The 23,268-nt window shown below is 39.0% G+C and overlaps 1 protein-coding gene across 3 annotated transcripts in view; it reads left to right on the top strand.

Moving 5' to 3' along the window:
• The first annotated feature begins 5,657 nt into the window (after nt 1-5,657).
• The window catches only part of LOC150079050 (cyclin-D1-binding protein 1 homolog), a 287,955-nt gene continuing 270,344 nt past the window's right edge, over nt 5,658-23,268 (top strand). For all 3 annotated transcript variants that reach the window (XM_090382489.1, XM_090382488.1, XM_090382490.1), the window contains exon 1: nt 5,658-5,843. In XM_090382489.1, coding sequence (XP_090238615.1) covers nt 5,756-5,843 — 88 coding nt within the window. In that variant the 5' untranslated portion in view covers nt 5,658-5,755. The remainder of the gene's footprint in view (nt 5,844-23,268) is intronic.

Below are 23,268 nucleotides of genomic sequence, written 5' to 3'. Positions count from 1 at the left end.
TGTGACTCAATGATACTTGCACTGGTATTCTTTCAATGAAGCCTTGTCGGTGCTTAATGAATATAATGTGAAACATCACTACACCACAAAACTTGCCTCAAATTATGATTTCAAGGAGCTTTGCGGCAGAAAAAAACTTCAATAAGCAGTGCAGATGGGCGGCAAGAGTAGCTCATGGTGTCTTGTCAATAATATACAGGAATTTTTCTAGCAGGGATAAGGAGATGATTGTTCCCTTGTATAAGGGAATGGTCAGGCCACACCTTGAGTACTGTATACAGGTCTGGAGGCCTCATTTCAAGAAGGATGTAGAGCTGCTGGAACGAGTACAGAGAAGGGCAACAAGATTAGTGAATGGAACAAAGGATTGCTCTTACGAAGAAAGTCTTAAGTTTTGCAAATTACAGTGTCTGGAGACTAGGCACCGGCCAGGTGATCTGATAGAGGTGCATAGAGCCTTGAATGGTTTAAGCATGCTCAGTGCTGATGGGATTCTTCCTCTTGCTCAGAATAATCACTGAGAGGGCATAAATTCAAATTGAGGAAAGGCAGATGTAGGATAGATGTGCGGGCATTTACATTTAGCCAGCGGGTAGTTGGTTGGTGGAACAGACTTCCATCCCTTGTTGTGGAAGTTGATAGCCTCAATAAATTTAAGGCTCAGCTGGACAGGTATTTCGAACGAATGGAGGCGTGAAATGGGAGTAGTTTTTTTTTTTTTTTGGCTGATGCTGCATAAGCTTGCTTTCTTGCATCATATGCCTCTACTAATTCTAATAGTAATAGTAGTAGTAGTGGCACGTGATGCAAGAAAGCAAGTGTATAAGATTGTGCAGCATCAGCCAAAAAAAAAAAAAAAAAAAAAAAAAAAAATCACACTATTCCCTCCAAATGCCTGGCTAGTTCCTCCTTAAATTTATTTAACCTATGAACTTCCACAACGACATATAGAAGTTTGTTCCAGCAATTAACCGCCCGCTGGGGGTAAAGGTAAATTTCTGCACATCTATTCTACATCTGTCTTTTCGTAATTTGAATTTATACTCCCTTAGGGGTTCTTCCACTTGTTCGTAATGGGATTCTTCCACTTGTTCGTAATCTGAACAAGTGGAAGAATCCCATCAGAATTCAGCGTGCTCAATCCATTCAAGGACTTATACACCTCAATCAGATCATCGCGCAAGTGCATAGTCTCCGGCCACTGCAATTTGCAGAACTTAAATTCTGTACAGTGGGATCAACTGACAATGTTACCAACAGTAAATTCTAAGTGGGAAGCATTCAAGGAATTAATCCTGGATGCTACTAAACGTTTCATACCTATTAAGAAATATTGTTCAAGGTTTAGACCTAAATGGTTATCAAATGAGACTCCTGACAGAGAAGAAAAATGCATGCGATGCATACAAATTATCATGCGATTCAGAGGCCTATGGTTGATGTAAGCTTCTCTGTAATCAGGTCACAAAGGAGGTTAGACAGGCGAAGGCAGATTAGGAGGATTAAATTTATTTACTAAACTCCTAGCACCAATGCTAGGAGTTTAGTAAATAAATTTGATGAATTTGAGGTATTGCTCAAAACATCGAAGGCAGATATTGTTGGGATATCAGAGACGTGGTGTCACACAGATATAAGGGATGCAGAACTGCAATTTGGGGAGTACAACGTCTACAGAAAGGATAGACAGGATAGGAAGGGGGGAGGGGTTATGCTATTAGTTAAGAAACACATAAAAACCAAGGAAGTGAAGCCAGTCGACATCGCTGGACAGTGCAGTGTGGAGTCAGTTTGGTGTGACATAAACATTATGAGATCAAAATTGAGAGTAGGAGTGTGCTATAGGCCAAACGACTCTGATGAGTATAATAAGGAACTGTACAGGGAAATAGAGTGGGCTAGTAAATGAAAGTGTCTTATAATGGGAGATTTTAATTTCCCAGATATTGACTGGAATTTGGGGGCTGGTTACTCACACACTAGCAGGGCTTTTGTGGATTTATTGGATGATTGTTTTCTACATCAGCATGTTCGGGAGGCAACTACAGGGAGTAATACTCTTGATTTGATTATCAGCAGTGATTCTTCATGCATTAAGAATCTGCAGATAAATGAACCACTAGGTGGCAGTGATCACAGTGTGCTGAAGTGGGATTTACTGAAAGAGGTAACTACCATTAGGGGTAAAGGGAAGGGTTATTGCTTCCGTAAAGGCGACTACGATGGACTGAGACAGTATTTAAATTCTATACAGTGGGACCAACTGATGATGTTACCAACAGCAAATTCAAAATGGGAAGCTTTCAAAGAACTTATCTTGGAAGCTACAAGGCTTTTCATACCAACTAAGAAATATTGTTCAAGGTTTAGGCCAAAATGGATGTCAGATGAACTAATGAGGCATATGGCAGAGAAGAAAAATGCATGGGATACATACAAATTAACACATGACACAGAAGCCTATGATAGATACAAGTTGATATGCAACAAAGTTACAAAGGAGGTTAGACAGGCGAAGGCAGATTACGAGAAATCCTTGGCAAGGGATGCAAAGAAAAACAGCAAAGAGTTCTTTACTTATGTAAACTCTAGAAGGAAGAGGATGAATCAAATTGGTCCACTTGATATCAATGGTTCAACTGTTGATGATCCTGCTCAGGTAGCTAACAAACTAAATGAATATTTTGCATCGACATTCACACATGAGGAGTTATTCAGCGAGGGGAATGCCAGAGGTGTATTCAACTCTAGCTTTAAGCTACAGAATCTTGAAATAACGGGGAGTAAAGTGGAGGAGAAACTGTTGAAGATAAACACAAGAAAGGCACCCGGGGTGGATGGGATCTATCCAGTTATATTAAAGGAGGCAGCAATGGAAGTAAGCAAACCCTTAGCCATAATTATGAGAGCTTCCTTGGACTCAGGGGAGGTACCCATAGACTGAAAATGTGCAAATGTGACCCCAATTCACAAAGGAGGATCAAAGGCTGACACAAGTAATTATAGACCTGTGAGCTTAACTTCTGTTCCAGGAAAATTAATGGAGGCACTGGTTAAAGAAGCACTGCAGGATCATTTAGACAAGACTTCAGTTATAGCTCAGACACAGCATGGTTTTGTTAAGGGGAAGTCTTGCCTGACCAACTTGATTGGATACTATGATGCAGTCACAAAAGAACTGGATGCAGGGAATAACTTTGATATTATATACTTGGATCTTAGAAAGGCTTTGATACTGTTGCAGATGGATGACTGCTACACAAATTGGAGCAGTGTGGCATTGGAGGCAAATTGCTGCTATGGATAAAGGGGTGGTTGAGGGGGAGAAGACAGAGAGTGGTAATCAATGGACACTGCTCATCGTGGACTGATGTTATTAGTGGAGTCCCTCAGGGCTCAGTGTTGGGTCCATTATTGTTTTCTGTATTTATAAATGATATTGATGATGGTATATCGGGCTTAATGTCCAAGTTTGCAGACGATACAGAGGTTGGCAGGGTTGTCAAAGACACTACTGACCCTATGCTGCTGCAACAGGATCTGGAAAGGTTGAGCAGATGGGCTGAGAGGTGGCAAATGAAGTTTAACATTGACAAATGTAAAGAACTACACATGGGAAACAGCAACACCAGAGCAACGTATCAACTCTGTGGTACTACACTGACAGTGGTAGAGAATGAAAGGGACTTGGGGGTGGTTGTGCAGGCAGATATGAAGTTCTCTGAGCAGTGCAGACGGGCGGCAAGAGTAGCTCATGGAGTATTGTCAATGATATACAGGAATTTTTCCAGCAGGGATAAGGAGGTGATTATTCCATTGTATAAGGCGATGGTCAGGCCACACCTAGAGTACTGTATACAGATCTGGAGGCCTCATTTCAAGAAGGATGTAGAGCTGCTGGAACGAGTACAGAGAAGGGCAACAAGATTAGTGAATGGAACAAAGGGGTGCTCTTAGGAAGAAAGGCTTAAGTTTTGCAAATTACAGTGTCTGGAGACTAGGCACCAGCGAGGTGATCTGATAGAGGTGTATAAAGCCTTGAATGGTTTAAGCATGCTCAATGCTGATGGGATTCTTCCTCTACCTCAGAAAAATCACCTGAGAGGGCATAAATTCAAATTGAGGAAAGACAGATGTAGGATAGACGTGCGGAAATTTGCCTTTAGCCAGCGGGTGGTTGGTTGGTGGAACAGACGTCCATCCCTTGTGGTGGAGGTTGATAGCCTAAATAAGTTTAAGGCTCAGCTGGACAGGTATTTTCAACGAACAGAGGGGTGAAGTGGTAGTGGGGTTTTTTTTTTTTTTTTTGGCTGATGCTGCATAAGCTTGCTTTCTTGCATCAAATGCCTCTACTAATGCTAATGCTAATGCTAATTACAAGAAAGCTTTGGCAAAAGATGCTAAGAAAAACAGAAAGGATTTCTTTACTTATATAAACTCTAAAAGGAAGAGGATGAATCTGATTGGTCCACTTGATATCGATGGTTCGACTGTTGATGATCCTCTTCAGATAGCAAACAAACTGACTGAGTATTTTGCATCTAGATTCACACATGAGGAGTTATTAAGGTTTGAAAATGGCAGAAGGTTATCAAATTGTAGCAGGGTGCTTAATGATTTTGTAATAACTGAGAGCAAAGTGGAGGAGAAATTGTTGAAGTTAAACGTAAGGAAGGCACCTGGGGTGGATGGGATCTATGCAGTTATATTAAAGGAGGTGGCAAAGCAACTAAGCAAACCCTTAGCCATAATCATGAGAGCATCCTTGGAATCAGGGGAGGTCCTCACGGACTGGAGATGTGCAGAATTATCCCTAATTCACAAAGGGGGATCGAAGGGTGACACGAGTAATTACAGACCAGTTAGTTTAACTTCTGTTCTGGGTAAAATAATGGGGTCACTGGTTAAAGATGCATTGCAGGATTATCTAGACAAGTGTGCAGCAATAATTCAGACACAGCATAGATTTGTAAAGGGTAAGTCTTGTCTGACAAATTTGATAGGATATTATGATGTGGTTACAAAGGAACTGGATGTAAAAAATAATTTTGATATCATATATTTGGATTTCAGGAAAGCTTTTGACACTGTTGCGCATGGAAGACTATTGTACAAATTGGAGCAGAATGGTATTAAGGGTAAGTTGCTACAATGGATAAAAGGATGGTTGAGTGGGAGAAGACAGATGGTGGTAGTTAATGGGTGCTGCTCTTCGTGGACTAATGTTATTAGTGGGGTCCCACAGGGTTCGGTTTTGGGACCTCTTTTGTTTTGTATATTTATCAATGATATTGATGAAGGTATATCAGGCTTAGTGTCGAATTTTGCAGATGATACAAATGTTGTATCATCTGCATAAGTAATGGCAGTGTGCTACTGCAACAGGATCTAATGCTAATGCTTTAACATTAGCATTTGCATTACCATTAGTACCAAACTTTTCAAAGTCAACAACAGAAGATTAGAACTTCTACTCATCAAAATTTTTCTGCAGTCAGAGCCAGTTTTCGAGCTTCTCAAATTTTTGCCGCTCAACGAAAACTAATCTTTTCAAATACAGTAACAGCTTTTTTTTTTTAATAATGAGCATGCGTGTTAGTACTCTGTGGATTTTAATCGTCGCGTCAGTTCAAAGATCTGATACTCGTGGCGCTGGGGGTTTTTGAGAAAGTGTCACAATCTGTATCTTACTTCTCTGTGGTTAGGAGTTGGCAATCTTTATTCGGAGCAATTTGTGTGTAAATGTTTGTCAGTAATGGATGGTTCTGGAAGTGGAGAAAGTATTGATGATATTTTACAAAATTTAATTGATCGATTAGAAATTAATTGCCAACATCTTAGAGGTAAGTAACAAAATTAACTTAATAAACTGACATATTGCTGAAATTCACGATATTTTACGTTCGAAATCCACAGATTAAAAGATTTCCATTAACACAATTCTAATGAATTTATCTGTAATTCTTCGATAATGGCATTTTTAATGGGCACATAAGGTTAAACTTCAGTAGAACATCCAAAAGGATTGTGCTTAAGCAGTAGTGTATGTTTGGTGATCGTCATATGCGATCAATATTGAGCATGAATGAATTGGTTGTCCAATCCAGTAGTTCCCAAATTGTGCTCCGTGAACAGTTTGTAGGAGATTGTGGGTATATTTCTGTAACAACCACTTTTATTTTTTTAGATAAAGGAATGTTTTGTTAAAAATAATCACGAAACTTCTTTAGCTTTAGTAGGGACATGTGATGCAAGATAGCAAGCTTATATCCAGCTTAAAAAAAAAACAAAAAAAACCCCCTTCCCATTTCACCCATACATTCCAAATGTTCTAGTTCTGCCTTGAACATAAGTTGTCAACCCCCCTCTATGATGGATAGGAATTTGTTCTAACAATCAACCACCCACTGGCTAAAGGTAAATTTCTGAGCAATTTATGCTACAACTGTCTTTCCTCAATTTGAATATATGCCTCCTCAGGTGAGTAATCTGAGAATGAGAAACAATCCTCCCATCAGCATTGAGCTTGCTCAAACCATACAAGGCCTTATACACATTAATGAGATCACCTCGCAGGTACCTAGTCTCCAGACACTGCAATTTGCAGAACTTACGCCTTTTGGTAACAGCAACCCTTTGTTCCATTCACCAATCTAGTTACCCTTTGCTGTATTTGGTTCAGCAGCTCAACATCTTAAATGAGGGCTCCATACTTGGATGCAGTACTCAAAGTTGTGGCCTGACCATTGCCTTATACAAGGGGATAATTACATCCTTATCTCTGCTTGCAAAATTCCTATATATCATTGACAAGACACCATGAGCTACTCTTGTAGCTGTCTGCCCTGCTCAGAAACTTTCATGTCTGATTGCACAATTACCCGTAGGTATTTCTCATTCTCTACCAACCTGAGTGTAGTACCTGACAGTCTATACATTACTCTGGGGTTTACTGCTACCCATATATGCAGTACTTTACATTTTTCAATGTTAAACTTCATTTGCCACCTCAGCCCATCTGCTTAACTTTTCTAGATCCTGTTTCAGTAGTGTACTGTGATTAACAACCCTGCCAACCTTTGTATCATCTTCATTGATTTTGGAGGCACAATATGGCCCAAGTATCCCTTGCGCCAGAAAACTCCACAACAACAGCATATTATCTGCAAACTTGGAAATTAACCCTGATATACTTCGTCAATATCATTGATAAATATAGAACACAACAATGGGCTCAACACCGAATCCTAGGGATTACACTAATAACGTTAATCCACGAAGAGCAGTGTCCACTGATTACTGCTCTCTGTCCTCCCTTTATCCATAGCAGCAACTTCCCCTTAATGCCATACTGCTCCAGTTTGAATAGTAGTCTTCCATGTGCAACAATATCAAAAGCTTTCCTAAAATCCAGGTATATGACATTAAAATTATTTTTTACATCCAGTTCCTTTGTGACCACATCATAGTATCGAATCAAATTTGTCAGATAAGGCAGCCTTAAGAAATCAATGCTGTGTATGAACTATAACTACAGTCTTGTCTAGATGATCCTGCAATGCTTCTTTAACCATTAGCTCCATTATTTTCTCTGAAGAGAAGTTAAACTAACAGGTCTGTAATTACTTGTCACCCTTTGTGAATGGGGACACATTTGCACAACTCCAGTCCACGAGAACCTCCCCTGAATCCATGGAAGCTCTTATTATTATGGCTAAGGGTTTGCTTACTTCTTTTGCTGCCTCCTTGAATATAACTGTCTAACCAGTGACTCCATCATTTCCCCCAGAACAGAATTACAGACCAGTTAGTTTAACAGAAGTTAAACTAACAGGTCTGTAATTACTTGCGTCATCCTCCATTGTGAATTGGGGATACATTTGCACATATCCAGTTAGTGGGGACCAAGGAATTTCTCATAATTTTTCTGCCTCCTTTAATATAACCGGAAAGATCCCATCCACCCCAGGTGACTTTCTTATGTGTAAATCCAACAATTTCTCCTTGATTTCGCTCTCAGTTATTACAAAATCAGTTTAATAAGCTTCTACTATGATTTTTAGTGTTTCTCACCAACCATGGAATAAAACGAAAGACGAAAAACCCAAATTTTTAAAATATTTAATATTTACAATAAATTTATTTACAAACAAAATACCATATTACTGATAGCAATTTTAAAATAAGACAACTGTGATATACAGGATAATAAAATACCGAATTTAAAATGCAATAAAATATACTAGGTTGAAAGCGCTAAAATACTAACTGAAGCTTTCAAAGGCTTCTGCCTTCTTTCTCAACAGTGTAATTTCTATTCTGTGGTGCATCATTAAATACCAGCAGGTTCACGGTGCGTCTCACGTGAACGTGTACTGTTCCCGTCAGAACCGGAAGTGGCTCGGGAGCGTTTCAGGCAAAAACGTTCATCCCCTCCAAGGATTACCGCCTCAAAGAGGGGATGAATGCGTGTGCCCCTATCTCTATTTATATTTTTCTCAGTAGAACTAATTCGCAAGCTCTCGAGCCAGTTGCGGTCCCAAAATCTATGCGCCCGATCAGTGATGACCACTTCATCTGGGAAGGCCAGCATTTGAAAACAAAAGTATTTAGAAAATCTATGTGCAGGGGCTAATATTCACACTACAACTCAGCGCAGACTAATTATCACAGGAACAGTGTAGTAAGAGCATTAGTGGATAGGGCAAAATCCCATTGTAGTACCTCAGAGGATAGAAACTTTGAGTATGAACGTGTTACGGCGGATCTTTTGAAGTGTGGCTACCCCCGGAGGATCATAGAGAAATACATTAGTGGAGGGCAGAGTAGAAGTGAGTCCTTCACGCCAATAGCCACCGCATACATTCCCTACTATCCGGGTTTATCCGAGCGTTTAGCTCGCGTATTAAGGAATTACCAGACACGTTGTGTGCAGCTCCCAGGCAGGAAGCTGCACACAATCGTGTCACAGGTGAAGGACCCTATCTTAAATGAAAATATAAGTGGGGTCGTATACAGTATTAAATGCCCGGAATGTGGGGAGTGTTATGTGGGAGAAACAAAACGGCATCTCAAAGATCGTCTGGGGGAGCACACAAATGCGATAAGAAATGCAGACTATGGTAAATCCGCCGTAGCTGAACATTTCTGGGAGAAGCAACATCAAATCTCCCCAGATGAAGCGGTCATCACTGATCGGGCGCATAGATTTTGGGACCGCAAGTGGCTCGAGAGCTTGCGAATTAGTTCTACTGAGAAAAATATAAATAGAGATAGGGGCACATGCATTCATCCCCTCTTTGAGGCGGTAATCCTTGGAGGGGGTGAACGTTTTTGCCTGAAACGCTATCGAGCCACTTCCGGTTCTGACGGGAACAGTACACGTTCACGTGAGACGCACCGCGAACCTGCTGGTATTTAATGATGCACCGCAGAATAGAAATTACACTGTTGAGAAAGAAGGCAGAAGCCTTTGAAAGCTTCAGTTAGTATTTTAGCGCTTTCAACCTAGTATATTTTATTGCATTTTAAATTCGGTATTTTATTATCCTGTATATCACAGTTGTCTTATTTTAAAATTGCTATCAGTAATATGGTATTTTGTTTGTAAATAAATTTATTGTAAATATTAAATATTTTAAAAATTTGGGTTTTTCGTCTTTCGTTTTATTCCATGGTTGGTGAGAAACACTAAAAATCATAGTATGAGTATACCCAACCCCAGAGGCCTATTTGAAGAACTAATAAGCTTCTGTCCTTCACTTTCTTCTAGAATTCCTCGTGCGAATGTAGATGTGGAATACTCATTCAATTTGTCATATATCTGATCAGGATCATTAACAGTTGAACTTTCGATATCAAGTGGACCAACGTGGTTCATCCACTTCCTTCTACAGTTTACATAAGTAAAGAAGTCTTTACTGTTTTTCTTTTCGTATTTTGCCAAAGATTTCTCATAATCTGCCTAACCTCCTTTGTGACTTGATTACAGACTACCTTATATCTAGCATAGGCTTCTATATCATGTGATAATTTATATGCATCCCATGCATTTTTCTCCACAAGTCTCATTTTTTTTATCTGACAGCCATTTAAGCATAAATCTTAAACAGTATTTCTAAGTTGGTATGAAAAGCCTAGTAGCTTTCATGGTTACTTCCTTGAATGCTTCCTATTTAAAATTTGGCTGTTGGCAACATCAACAGTTTGTTCCACAGTATAGAATTTAAAAACTGTGAGACCACCATAGCCACCTTTACGAAAGCAAGAATCTTTCCATTTACCCCTGATGGTAGTTACATATTTAATTAAATCCCACATCACTGTGATCACTGCCACCTAGTGGTTCCTTTATCTGCAAGTTCTTAATGCACAAATAATTACTGCTGATAATCAATCGAGTACCTCTCTCTCTCTCTCTGGTTGCCTCTCAAACATGCTGCTGTAGAAAACAGGCATCCAGTAAATCCTCAAAAGTTTTGGTGTGCGAGTGACCAATCCACAAGTTCCAGTCAATATCTGGGAAGTTAAAAACCCCCATTATAAGACATTCTGATTTACTGGCCCACTCTATTTCTCTGTACAGTTCATTGTACTCCTCAGAGTTATTCGACCAATAACACACTCCTACTCTCATTTTTTCTTTCCCAGTGCTCATGTGAGTTGCACTGGGAAAGAAAAGTGTGTGCCCTTAAATTTTATGTTTCTTATCTGATAGCATAATCTTCCTAACCTGTCTATCCTTTCTGTACACATCGTATTCCCCATATTCCAATTCTGCACTGCTTATATGTGTTTCTGATATCTGAACCATCTCTGATATCCAAATGGTATCTGCCTTTGATGTCTTGATCAGCACTTCAAATTCATCTAATTCATTTACTGTACTCCTAGCATTGGTGTACTGTAAGTATACATGCACCTGTTCTTACTGTTAACAGCCTACCTTAGCCCATGTATTTACTTGTTCCGTGATCACTCCCTCGAGTCCTTGAAATTTCCAGCACCTAGCTTTCCAGGCTGCTGCTCATTGTAATAGAAGTAGTGCAAGAATCACATTCACCTCTGCTTACGGCTACTGTTAATCTTTTAGTCTGTGAATTCCCCGAAGCTAGCAGTTTTCTGACCCACCTAACACTGTCTTGATATCATCAGCAGATATTCTTGCACCCTTTCTATTTAAGTGTATACCATCCATGTAAAGCAGTCTCTCCAGAAACGAATTGGTTGAAAAGCTCTCATAATATACTCCCTCCTATTGTGTCTGGGCAGAATTGCAGACACATTCAAATTTAACTCTAACTTGTGAATTTTTTTCAACATTGACCTGTACTTTTTAAGTAAATCTGCAGATCTCATACTCTTAATGTCATTAGTGGCAACATGTACAACAATATCAACCTCTGTGCCCTTAAAAGTTATCTGCTTTACGGCATCAATGTTTTGACCCTGGCAGACATATCCTGCAGGATATACATGCAGGGTTGCTAGCAAACTTAAGAAGTAATTTTGCTATGTTTTTTAGTAATATTAGTTCTGTAAAGTTAGTAATGTTATTTCTGTTGTCCCTATCTGTCTCATCAAAACAGTTAGCATAATTTATTGATATAGTTCTGTTAGCACATGGATGCCATGGTGATCATATTAGTATCCCTAAAATGTATATTCATCTAAGATTATTTTAAACACTTGCTGAAAAACAACTAAAGTTATCTCATCTTAGTCTTTCCTTGTACAGACTCAATAATCATGTTCCAATGTAGTCATAAATGCACATTTTTAAAAGGCAACTAATTAGCGAAGTAAGTTCCATAACTGATCAATTGAAATGGCTCATGTGAGTTGCACGTGAGTTGTAGTAATCATTTATTTGCTGTTATGCTTTTGTCTAATTCTTCAACCCAGTAGCGGATTAAGGTCGGTTGAGGCCCCGGGCGCAGAAGAAAATATTGGGCCCCTTAAAAAAAAGAGAGACAGGGAAAATAAAAATACATGTTAACCATTTTTTTTAAATAAATAAAAAATATTATATACTATTAATGTTTTATTTCCAATGAAATTTGAATATAATATATGTATAATATAATTAATAATAGCATAATAATAATCACAAAGTTTTGAACTAATAGTTGAACATATTAGTTCAACTAATTTGTTGGGGTTTTGCGTGGGCCCTTCAGAAGTCGGGGCCCAGGGCGCGCGCCGGTGCGCCCGCCGTTAACTCCGCCTCTGCTTCAACCCTGTTTATAGCTTTGGCTAGTTGCTCAAACTTCCACAGAACTCTCCTCCAACCTTTATGGCAGTGACATTGATCGCTGTCTATCGCTCTCCTCAAAAGAAGATTCTTCCATGGTTAGATATGCTGCTTTGGTGAAAAACAATATAGCTGCGTAACAGTGAAAGTCAATTAAATGCCATCTGATTTCCTTTATATTATTAATATATTTTAACAAGATAAATATATAATTTTTTTTTTTCAGTACTAATAGAAAGATTAGAAAAGTAATTAATGAATAGTAATGCGTTTTAAGCTTATTCTGATTGGATTACTGCTTAAATTCTAAATAAGGAACCCAAGCTTGTACAGCAACAGCCAAAAGGAAAAAAAAAAAAAAAAAAAACGCTTACTGTATTTCCCTATGTATGAGACGCACCCTTTTTCGAAAAATTTGGGGTCTAAAAACTGGGTGCGTCTTATACAGTGGTTGTAGATTTTTTTACTTGCATTTCCCGCTTTTTCGCACTTGTTGTCTTTGCGCTCATTGTTTCGCACTTGTTACCGGTATATTAGGTTACATTTTGCCATGTTCTGCCCAGAAATGGCTCAGAAAAGATTTTCGTACAGTGCTGAATTCAAGTTAAAAGTGATCCAGTTTGCAAAAGTGAATGTAAATCGTGCTGCTGAACGTAAGTTTGGTCCTCCTCCAACTGAAAAAACAATCCGAGACTGGCTATGGGAAGAAGAAACCCTACTGAAAACGCCATGGCAGAAGAAGGCCATGAGAGACAAGTCAGCAAAATGGCCTGATTTAGAGAGGGAATTAAAGATATGGATTGAAGAGCAAAGGGCAATTGGAATTCCTGTGTCCACAAAGATGGTTCAGCATGAGACAAGAAGAATTGCTGATGAAAAAGAAGTTACTGATTTCAAAGGAGGACACAATTGGTGCTTCAGGTTCATGAAACGGAATGGACTAAGCATGCGTACCGCACCAGACTTGCCCAAAAGATGCCTGAAAGCTATGAGCAGAAGGTCCTTGAATTTCATCGTTTTGTCATTCAATGTCGGAAGACACATCAGTTTGAGCTGGGTCAGATTGCAAATATGGATGAAGTCCCCCTTCAATTTGATGTCCCAAGTAACAGAACTGTGTATATAAAGTGCTTAGCATCATAATACACAGCCATTTCTGAATAAACAGAAAATTTTTAAGGTGGCATCGTTTTAGGTTATATCTCATATTGTGAATACCTTCACAACGAGTTGCCATGATATTGCACTACTTCGAATAAGTAACGCTTCACCTAAGGAGAAGACTAGTGTTACTTATTCTCAGATAGGTACCACCACCCAGACAGCACTGTTTCAGGGCTATTTGGCCCTTCGTCAGTGAGTGGGTAGGTACCCAAGTGATGCAATGATGGCAAAACAGTTATGAAGTATAACTCCACAATATGAGAGATGCCTGATGGTGTATGATGTATTTAGACTAAGGCGCATTTAGGGCTGGAGCCTCAAGCTGCGAACAAATTTAGACTATGTATATAAAGTGCTTAGCATCATAATACACAGCCATTTCTGAATAAACAGAAAATTTTTAAGGTGGCATCGTTTTAGGTTATATCTCATATTGTGAATACCTTCACAACGAGTTGCCATGATATTGCACTACTTCGAATAAGTAACGCTTCACCTAAGGAGAAGACTAGTGTTACTTATTCTCAGATAGGTACCACCACCCAGACAGCACTGTTTCAGGGCTATTTGGCCCTTCGTCAGTGAGTGGGTAGGTACCCAAGTGATGCAATGATGAAGGTATGATGAAGTTGTGAAGGTATTCACAATATGAGATATAACCTAAAACGATGCCACCTTAAAAATTTTCTGTTTATTCAGAAATGGCTGTGTATTATGATGCTAAACACTTTATATACATAGTCTAAATTTGTTCGCAGCTTGAGGCTCCAGCCCTAAATGCGCCTTAGTCTAAATACATCATACACCATCAGGCATCTCTCATATTGTGGAGTTATACTTCATAACTGTTTTGCCATCATTGCATCACTTGGGTACCTACCCACTCACTGACGAAGGGCCAAATAGCCCTGAAACAGTGCTGCTAGGGGGAGCTTGATGATGTCCGGAGTTTCCGAGAATAGGTAACAACAGCCTTCTCCACTGGGGAAGCGTTGCCTATTCGAGGAGTTTATGAGTTTTTGAGTGGTGTGAGTTGAAGGAGTTACTGTCCCTTTCATTCTTCTACACTGTTTCTTTTCCTCTTCCACTCCTACTATAACTTTCCCTCTACCTTTTTTGCTTTTCTAAGTCTAATAGGGACAAGTGGATATTCGAGTAGATATTCACATACATACATCAAATAGCCCTGAAACAGTGCTGTCTGGGTGGTGGTACCTATCTGAGAATAAGTAACACTAGTCTTCTCCTTAGGTGAAGCGTTACTTATTCGAAGTAGTGCAATATCATGGCAACTCGTTGTGAAGGTATTCACAATATGAGATATAACCTAAAACGATGCCACCTTAAAAATTTTCTGTTTATTCAGAAATGGCTGTGTATTATGATGCTAAGCACTTTATATACATAGTCTAAATTTGTTCGCAGCTTGAGGCTCCAGCCCTAAATGCGCCTTAGTAACAGAACTGTTAATAAGAAGGGGGTGAAAACTGTAACTGTGAAGACAAGTGGACATGAAAAGAGCCATTATACAGTTGTTCTAGCTTGTTGTGCTGAGGGAACCAAGCTGCCTCCTATACTGATTTTCAAATGCAAAACAATGCCAAAAGAAGACATTCCAGGATGGGATGAAGATCTTGTTTGAGAAAGTTTGGAGCATGAGACCAGGTGGGCTCTTACACAAACCTGCCCTATTGGTGCTTGATCAGTTCAGGGCACACATAACAAAAAACACAAAGAAGATTACTGCAGAGCAAAAAACAAAATTTGCCGTCAAACCTGGAGGCTTGACATCTCAGCTCCAACCACTTGATGTCAGCATTAAGAAACCCTTCAAAGCTGCCATGAGAGACGAATGGAACCAATGGATGAAGTCTTCTGGGGACAATTTGACACCAGCAGGAAGAGTGAAGAAACCAACTATAGGAGAAGTTTGTACCTGGGTGAAAAGATCCTGGGATAATATCAAGATTGAGATCTTTGTCAAGTCATTTAAGAAGTGTGGCATTTCAAATGCCATAGATGGAACTGAGGATGAGGCAATATATGAAGACAGTGATTCGTCATCAGACACAGATGAGGACAAGCTAATGGATGGGAGTTTTGACAGTGATGAGGAGTTGTATGAATTTTATGATGAATAAAACTTGAGTTAAATAACTTTATGTAATACATTTTTTTTCAAATTTTCGGCCCCAAAATTAAGGTATGTCTTATACATGGGAGCATCTTATACATGGGGAAATACGGTAATTTTGAACATTCTTTTTGATAATTTGGCCAATCTGCTCTTAAATTTTTTCAACCTACCACAAGCTATTTATGGCGGTTCTCTTGCAAAGCATAGCTACACTTGTGCTAACTATAGTTTTTTTTTTTTTTTCTGAATTATCTCTAGTAGGATGTGATACAGCCAAGGGGAGGGATGTCTTTGTGTGCTTTCATTGTAAAGTGTGAGGAACTTAATGACCAAATCAGTTCTGATAGGCTTATATGAGGGCTTCATGTCCTTGACGAAATTAAAAAAATTGACCTAACAAGCACTCAGTGCCCAGCACCGAGCTGGAGACCACACTCGTGCAACACAGGACAATAACATCCTTCATAGCAGTGTGCTGTTCCAAAAGGAAGTAGCTTTGGTGGTAACTTTTGTCATGGAAGCAGGAAATATGTTTAATAAAAAAGATAGGTGGAATAGAACCAGGATAAAATCAGGACTTAGACATGAGGCAACATGGCAGCAATCCCCAAAACAGAATGTGCTGGTCTCACAAGAGGCAGTTATTGTTGGTGACTCTATTGTCAGGGAAATGGGAAATATATTGTGCAAAAAAGGATAAATGGAATAGGACCTTAGACATGAGGCAACATGGCAGCAATCCCCAAGACAAAATGTGCTGGTCTCACAGGAGGAAGTTATTGTTAGTGACTCTATTGTCAGGGAAATGGGAAATATATTGTGCAAAAAAGGATAAATGGAATAGGATCAGGGTATGTCTTCCAGGGTCAGAAGATGATGACATTGTATAGTAGACATCATCTTCTAAGGACACCGAAGATGTTATTGCTGTTCACATTGGTGCTAAAGATATTAAGGGTATATTATGATGAATAGGTAAACTGTGTTGTTTGAAGATTACAATGCACTCAAAATCTATGGTGGTATTATTATGATTATTTTCACATTGGAAATATGAACATAATGGAGTTAAACATTTCATGGTATTTTCTAACTACTTCTTCAGTGACTGCAAAGACAGTAACTAAGGGTTATTATAATGGAATTCTTAGAATTAAATAGTGTATTAAAAGTTTTAGGAAATGAAAGATCTAATTCGAAGAATTTTTTTGTTGTAAGGTTAATTTTATAAAGTAAATAATAACAACACAAACACTTACCAGCTGTCTTTGCAATATCACTGTCTCAAAAGGCCACTTCAATCACAAGAACTTGTTGATTTGTTTATGGGTGAAACATATATATATAGCTAAGTGATTTTGTAATAACTGAGAGCAAAGTGGAGGAGAAACTATTGAAGTTAAACTTAAGGAAGACACCTGGAATGGATGGGATCTATCCAGTTATATTAAAGGAGGCAGCAAAGGAAGTAAGCAAACCCTTAGCCATAATTATGAGAGCTTCCTTGGATTCAGGGGACTTTTTGAATTGGTGACACAAGTAACTACAGACCTGTTAGTTTAACTTGTGTTCCAGGGAAAATAATGGAATCACTGAAGCATTAAAGAAACATTGCAGGATCATCTAGACAAGACTGCAGTAATAGTTAAGACACAGCATAGGTTTGTTAAAGGAAGGACTTGTCTGACCAATTTGATTGAATACTATGACGTGGTCACAAAGGAACTGAATACCAAAATTAATTTTGATATCATGTACTTGGATTTCAAGAAAGCTTTTGATACTGTTCACATGGAAGACTGCTGTACAAATTGGAGAGGTGTGGCATTAAGGATAAGTTGCTTCATGGATAAAGGAATGGTTGAGTGGGAGACGACAGAGAGTGGTAATCAGTGGACACTGCTCTTCGTGGACAAATGTTATTAGTGGAGTTCCCTGCGGTTTGGTGTTGGGCCCATTTTTGTTTTGTATATTTATCAATGATATCAATGAAGGTATATCAGGTTTAATGTCCAAGTTTGCAGATGATACAAAGGTTGGTAGGGTTGTTAACGACAGTAAAGACAGTATGCTACTCCAACTGGATCTAAATAAGATCTAGAAAATGGGCTGAGAAGTGGCAACTGAAGTTTAACATTGACAAATGCAAAGTACTGCATATGGGTAGTGATAACCAAAAAGAAACATACGAACTCCGTGGTACTACACTCAGGGAAGTGGAAAGTGAAAAATACATGGGGGTAATTGTGCAGTCAAATATGAATTTTGCTGAGCAGTGCAGATGGGCTGCCAGGCCAGGTCATGCAGTCTTGTCAATGATATATAGGAATTTTTCTAGCTGTGTAATGGGAGGTGATTATCCCAATTTACAAGGCTATGGTCAGGCCACACCTAGAGTACTGTGTACAGGTCTGAAAGCCTCATTTTAGGAAGGATGTCGAGTTGCTAGAACGAGTATAAAGAAGGGCAACCAGATTGGTGAGGGGAACAAAGCGGTGCTCTTACCAAGAAAGGCCTAAGTTCTGCAAATTGCAGCACCTGGAGAGTAGGCACATGTGAGGTGATCTGATTGAGGTGTATAAGGCCTTGAATGGGTTGAGCAAGCTGAATGCTGACGGGATTCTTCCTCTTGCTCAGACTAAGAACCTGAGGGGGAACAGTTTCAAATTTAGGAAAGATAGTTGTAGAATAGATGTGCGGAAATTTGCATTTAGCCAGCGGGTTGATTGGTGGAACAGGCTTCCATCTTTTGTTGTGGAAGCTAATAGCCTAAATAAATTTAAGGCTGAGCTTGACAGGTACAGTCAGTCCTCGTATAACACGTGTTTACACTACACGAATTCAATCATACACGATTTATAAATAGGGGAACGATATCTTATATAACACGAACTGAATTCGCTTATGCACGATTCGCCTTTTGTTTACAAGAAATGGCAGTTGAACGCAGAATCACCCCAACCGAACGCAACACGATAGTAATGAAGAGAAGATTCTGAAAATGTATTTGTTTTTTATATCAGTGAAGGTGAAACACATTTCACCATAATAACGTAAAAACCAACACATTTCCAGCTATCAGTATAATCGCAAATGCAATTAGATCGAGTTTACCAGTTTATAACAGATTCCACTAGCAGAAAGGCAAATTGTTTTTATTGTTTTATGTAACCCCTAATGTGCTTTAGTAAAATGTGAGGTGTTAATAGTGTATCTCTGCCTTTACGGTGTTGTTTATTCAGTTGCTACACGCGCGCAGGTTTGTTTATGTGTATCAAGCGTGCCCCCTCGTTTTGTAATTGTGATTTATTCCCTAAAAATGAGTAAAATACTTAACTAAAAGGTGGAAAAGGAAGCGTCCTGGTGAAGACACTGCAGATTCAGAGAGAAAAAGAAAAGCGATATCAATAAACAGAGGCGGACTGAGTCAAAAATTCTTACCTGGGAAAATTTATAGTGGCCTCATACTATGGTTTATGGCCAAAATCACACCGGCCTCTGGCCCACTGAGGTTTCCCCTGGTAAGGCTTATGGCCAGTCCGCCTCTGTCGATAGAGAAAAATATGAAATTGAGAAACGCTTTGAGCGAAATGAAAGACCATGTGATATTGCACGTGCTACAGACCTAAATGAGGCAATGCCGAGAATTGCAAAGAATGCAGAGAAAATAAAAACAACTTTCATAGCAGGAACAACTCAAAGTGTAATTAAAATCCATCAGATTAAGACACAAAGAATTGGAAGAGATGGAACAGCTGGCATCTGTTTGGAAAGAAAATCAAACAAAAAACAAGTTTGATTACGACAGAAGCAAAAGCATTAGCAATATTTTATTACGTAATAGTCGTAATAAAATGCGTAAGTATTTTATTATGATTATTTATTGTGTTTTGTAATGTTTTGGTTACAAATGTGTGTTCAATCTTGAGTGGTCGGCACCTAACCCTACTTTTCCCATAGGGCCTGTTGTTTATATTGCACGAGGGTTTCTAGGAACACAACTATCGTGCTATACGAGGAATGACTGTATTTGGAACGAATGGAGTGGTGAAATGGGAGGTTTTTTTTTTTTTTTTTTTTTTGGCTAATGCTGCATAAGCTTGCTTTCTTGCATCGTATGATAATACTAATGCTAATATGTTTAAACATGTTTATTGAAATGCACACACGGGTTTACTTAACCTTGTTACCAGGTGGTTTGGTGTGCCTCTGTAGCCAGGTGGGGAGGAGCAGCAGTGCGTAGCACATGCTTCTTGATTAGACCGGGGTTCGAGCCCGTCACCACCAAATACGGAGGATGCGGAAAGGTCAGGGAATGACCACTGCATATCCCTGGAGCAATATGGCCTTAGTTGGTAATGCTCCTAAAAACCAAATAACAACAACAACAAGTGGTTTGGCAAACAAGTCTAAGAGATTATCTTTTATAGTCTTGATCCCAGGATTTACTTGTGTTCTGAGGGTATCATTATTGCAGATATTGGCTTAATGGTGATAAAAAAGTAAATAAATAGAAATTAAAATGGAATAGAATAAGACAAAATTAAATAAACTAAATTATATGATATAAATATTATTGTTGGGGTTAATATTTTTTAGAATACGGTGCCCCATCCCATGGATCATTGCGAGAGGTAATGATTGACAAGCCTAGCCCCATGTACGAGTTGTTTTCCTCTCAGTGTTTGGGAGATCTAGTCTTCTGTGTAATTTACCACTTATTTGCATTTTCACTTGTTTGCTAGGATGCTTTTCCTGTACCATATTCTGAAGTTTAACAAAAGAAAGAAAATACACTAACCTAAATGGGTACTATATACTGTTGAATCTCGTTAATACAAAGTTCACTGGACCTAAATTTTCATGTTTTGTTAAAAAGAGGTTTGTAGTAATCAGGTCCCCGAAAAGTGTCAAAATTTTACAATTTTTTTTGGTACATACATACATTTTTTTTTTATGAAAACCCCAAACACGAGAGGTATTAGAATCTTTAGTACTTAGTACCATGCATGGGTTGGAGGTTGAAAAGAAGAAAGAAGATATTTGTTGACATTGGACTTGAACTTCTGTAGTATGAAGGAAGATTGTTCCAGAAAACAGCAGTTGATTGAATAAACGAGGAAGGTGAAAAGTTGGACAGTAAATGGATGTTGGCTGGTGGCAGCATGTGTTCGGACTATTTTGAAAGAGAGAGAGAGAGAGAGAGCGGGAATTATAGAAGCCAATTCAGAAGAACTGTGCCCATGGAAGAATCTGTAGAAAAAGCATGCAGCAGAAACAGTATGTCTATGAGACAGCGAGTGGAGAGACTGTTAGAGATGAGTCATTAATTAACCTAACTTCCCTCTTCTGAATGGAATCTAGAAGCCTGAGAGAGGTTTTGTGGGCACCGCCCCAGATATGGGAACAATATTCCATGGTAAGGCGGGTTTGCGATTTGTACAGAGTGAACAGCTGTTTGGAAGAAAAGTAACGCTGAGAACGAAAGTGAAAACCAAGTTTTTTAGATGCACAAGGAAGCAGTATTTGTAATGTGCTTGTGCCAAGAGAGATTAGAAGTCAGGCTAATCCCCAAAAGAGATATATCATCTTGCCTAGAAATTGGAGTGTCACCAAAGAAAAGCATAGGAGCAGAAGAATCCTTTTTTGTGAGATATAAGACAAGACTGAGTTTTAGAAGGATTGAAATCAACTAAGTTGTCTTTGTCCCACTGGAGAATTACCTGGAAATCGGCATTTAAGGAATTGGTAGTGGTTATTCGAGAAGTTGAAGCTGATTGAGCAGGGCAAGGTTTCTCAAAATGGAAAGTGGAATGCAATGTTCTATCATCAGCAAAACTATTGATAGGATTTCCAGTCAGTGGAAGGTCTTAATATACAAGAGGAAAAGAGTGGGGAAAAGTACTGAACCTTGTGGGACACCGGCATTAGTGGAGAAGTTGGAAGACAGAGAGCCATCTACCATCACCCTCAGTGAGCAATCAGAGAGAAAACTAGATAACCAATTACAAAAAACAGTTGCAAACCATAAGATGGAAGCTTGTTTAGAAGACCTTTATGCCAAAACGATCGAAAGCCTTTGAGATGTCAAGAGCAACTGCTTGTGTTTCACCGAACTTTTCCATTGAATTAGTCCATAAATGGGTAATATAAGCAGAATATCACCAGTGGATCGACACTGACGGAATCCATACTGGCAATCGTTGATCAGACGGAAGGTTTCTAGGTAGTTTAAGAGTTGGCAGTTAATTGATTTCTTCATTACTTTAGAAAGAGTAGAAGTAATTGCAATGGGACGATAATTGGATGATCTGGCTGGATATGAGCAAATTTTCAAGCAGAAGGAAAACACCTTTGGAATAAGAAAATGAAAAAAGGCGGCAAAGAACAGGAGTAAGTTCGGGAGCACAGGTCTTGAGAAAAAGTGGAGAAATACCATTGGGCCCTGGAGCTTTCTTAGCATCAAGATTCGTCAAAATCCTTCTGACATTCTTTTTGGCGTTAGACAACAGGAGGCATTGAATGGAGCATGTTAGGAATGTTGGGAAGTGTTTTACCAAGATCATTAATACATGAGTTGGAAGAAAAATGGGATGCTAGAAAGTCAGCTTCATCCTTGGCTGAAGTGACAACAGAACCATCTGGTTTTGACAGAGGGGGGAGCAGAGATGAACAAAAGTTGTGGCAATAGCTTTGGCAAGAGGCCAGAATTCTCTGTTACCATTAGGCTAAGAAGCAAGTTTTCAACTCTTAGCCTGTTCAAAATCTAGTTTAGACTGATTAATAACTGCTTTACAATTGTTGTGAGGTTTGGTGTAGGCAAAAATGAAACTGAAGAATTGGAAACAAGCCAATTACGATATGTAATGTTCTTCTCTTTGGACAGCCTCAGCACGTTTATTGGAAAACCAAGGTTTAGATAAAGGTCGAGATATTAAAGTGGAATGTGAAATAAAGGATTCCATTCCTACAAGAATAATTTCACTGACACAGTCTGAGCAAATGTTGACATCAGAAGTTTTGAAACAGTAATCCGACCAAGGAAAAGAAATCTTGCAGGTCATCCCATTTTGCATTCTTGTAATGTCAAATAATATGATGTTGGGAAAAGCCATGAGATAAAGGCTCCATTGGAGAAGAGACAATCACCAAGTTGTGATCTGAGGTGCCTAAAGGATCACTCACTTCAACCGTGTACTTAGAAAGGTTGTTTGTAAGAAAAATATCAAGCGTGTTGGCTGAATGTTTAGGATTGTCCGGTGTTCTTGTAGGTAAATGAACAATCTGTGCAAGGTCATTAGTAATTGCAAAAGCCTCAGCATCTCGACCAGCTGGGTCGGTGTTACTAGAAAACTAAAGCCGCCTGTAGTTGTTAACATTAAAATCACCAAGAGAAATTATCTCATTGTTAGGAAAGTTGAACTGGAGAAAGTCAAGTTGCAAAGAGAGGAAGTCAAAGAACTCCAAGTGATTAGTGGAGTTGGGAGAACAGTAGAGACAACAGATGAATTTGACAAAATGAGGTAGAGATATTTTAAGTCAGAGAAGATCAAAAAGAGGAGATTACAAATTACCAAATCTCTGACAGGAATATCAGAATGGACATATACACAAGTACCACCTTTGAGGCGAAAGGAATCATACATCGAATAATTTGGGCAACTGAGATGAGCAGTAGTTGAATCAACCGATAACTGAGATTCTGTCAGAAAAA

Source organism: Mastigoproctus giganteus, chromosome 10, assembly GCF_048544385.1.
Source record: "Mastigoproctus giganteus isolate SK-2022 chromosome 10, ASM4854438v1, whole genome shotgun sequence".
Classification (NCBI taxonomy): Eukaryota; Metazoa; Arthropoda; class Arachnida; order Uropygi; family Thelyphonidae; genus Mastigoproctus; species Mastigoproctus giganteus.
Note: the sequence above shows the minus strand (reverse complement) of the source record. Positions and strands in the feature narration are given on the sequence as shown.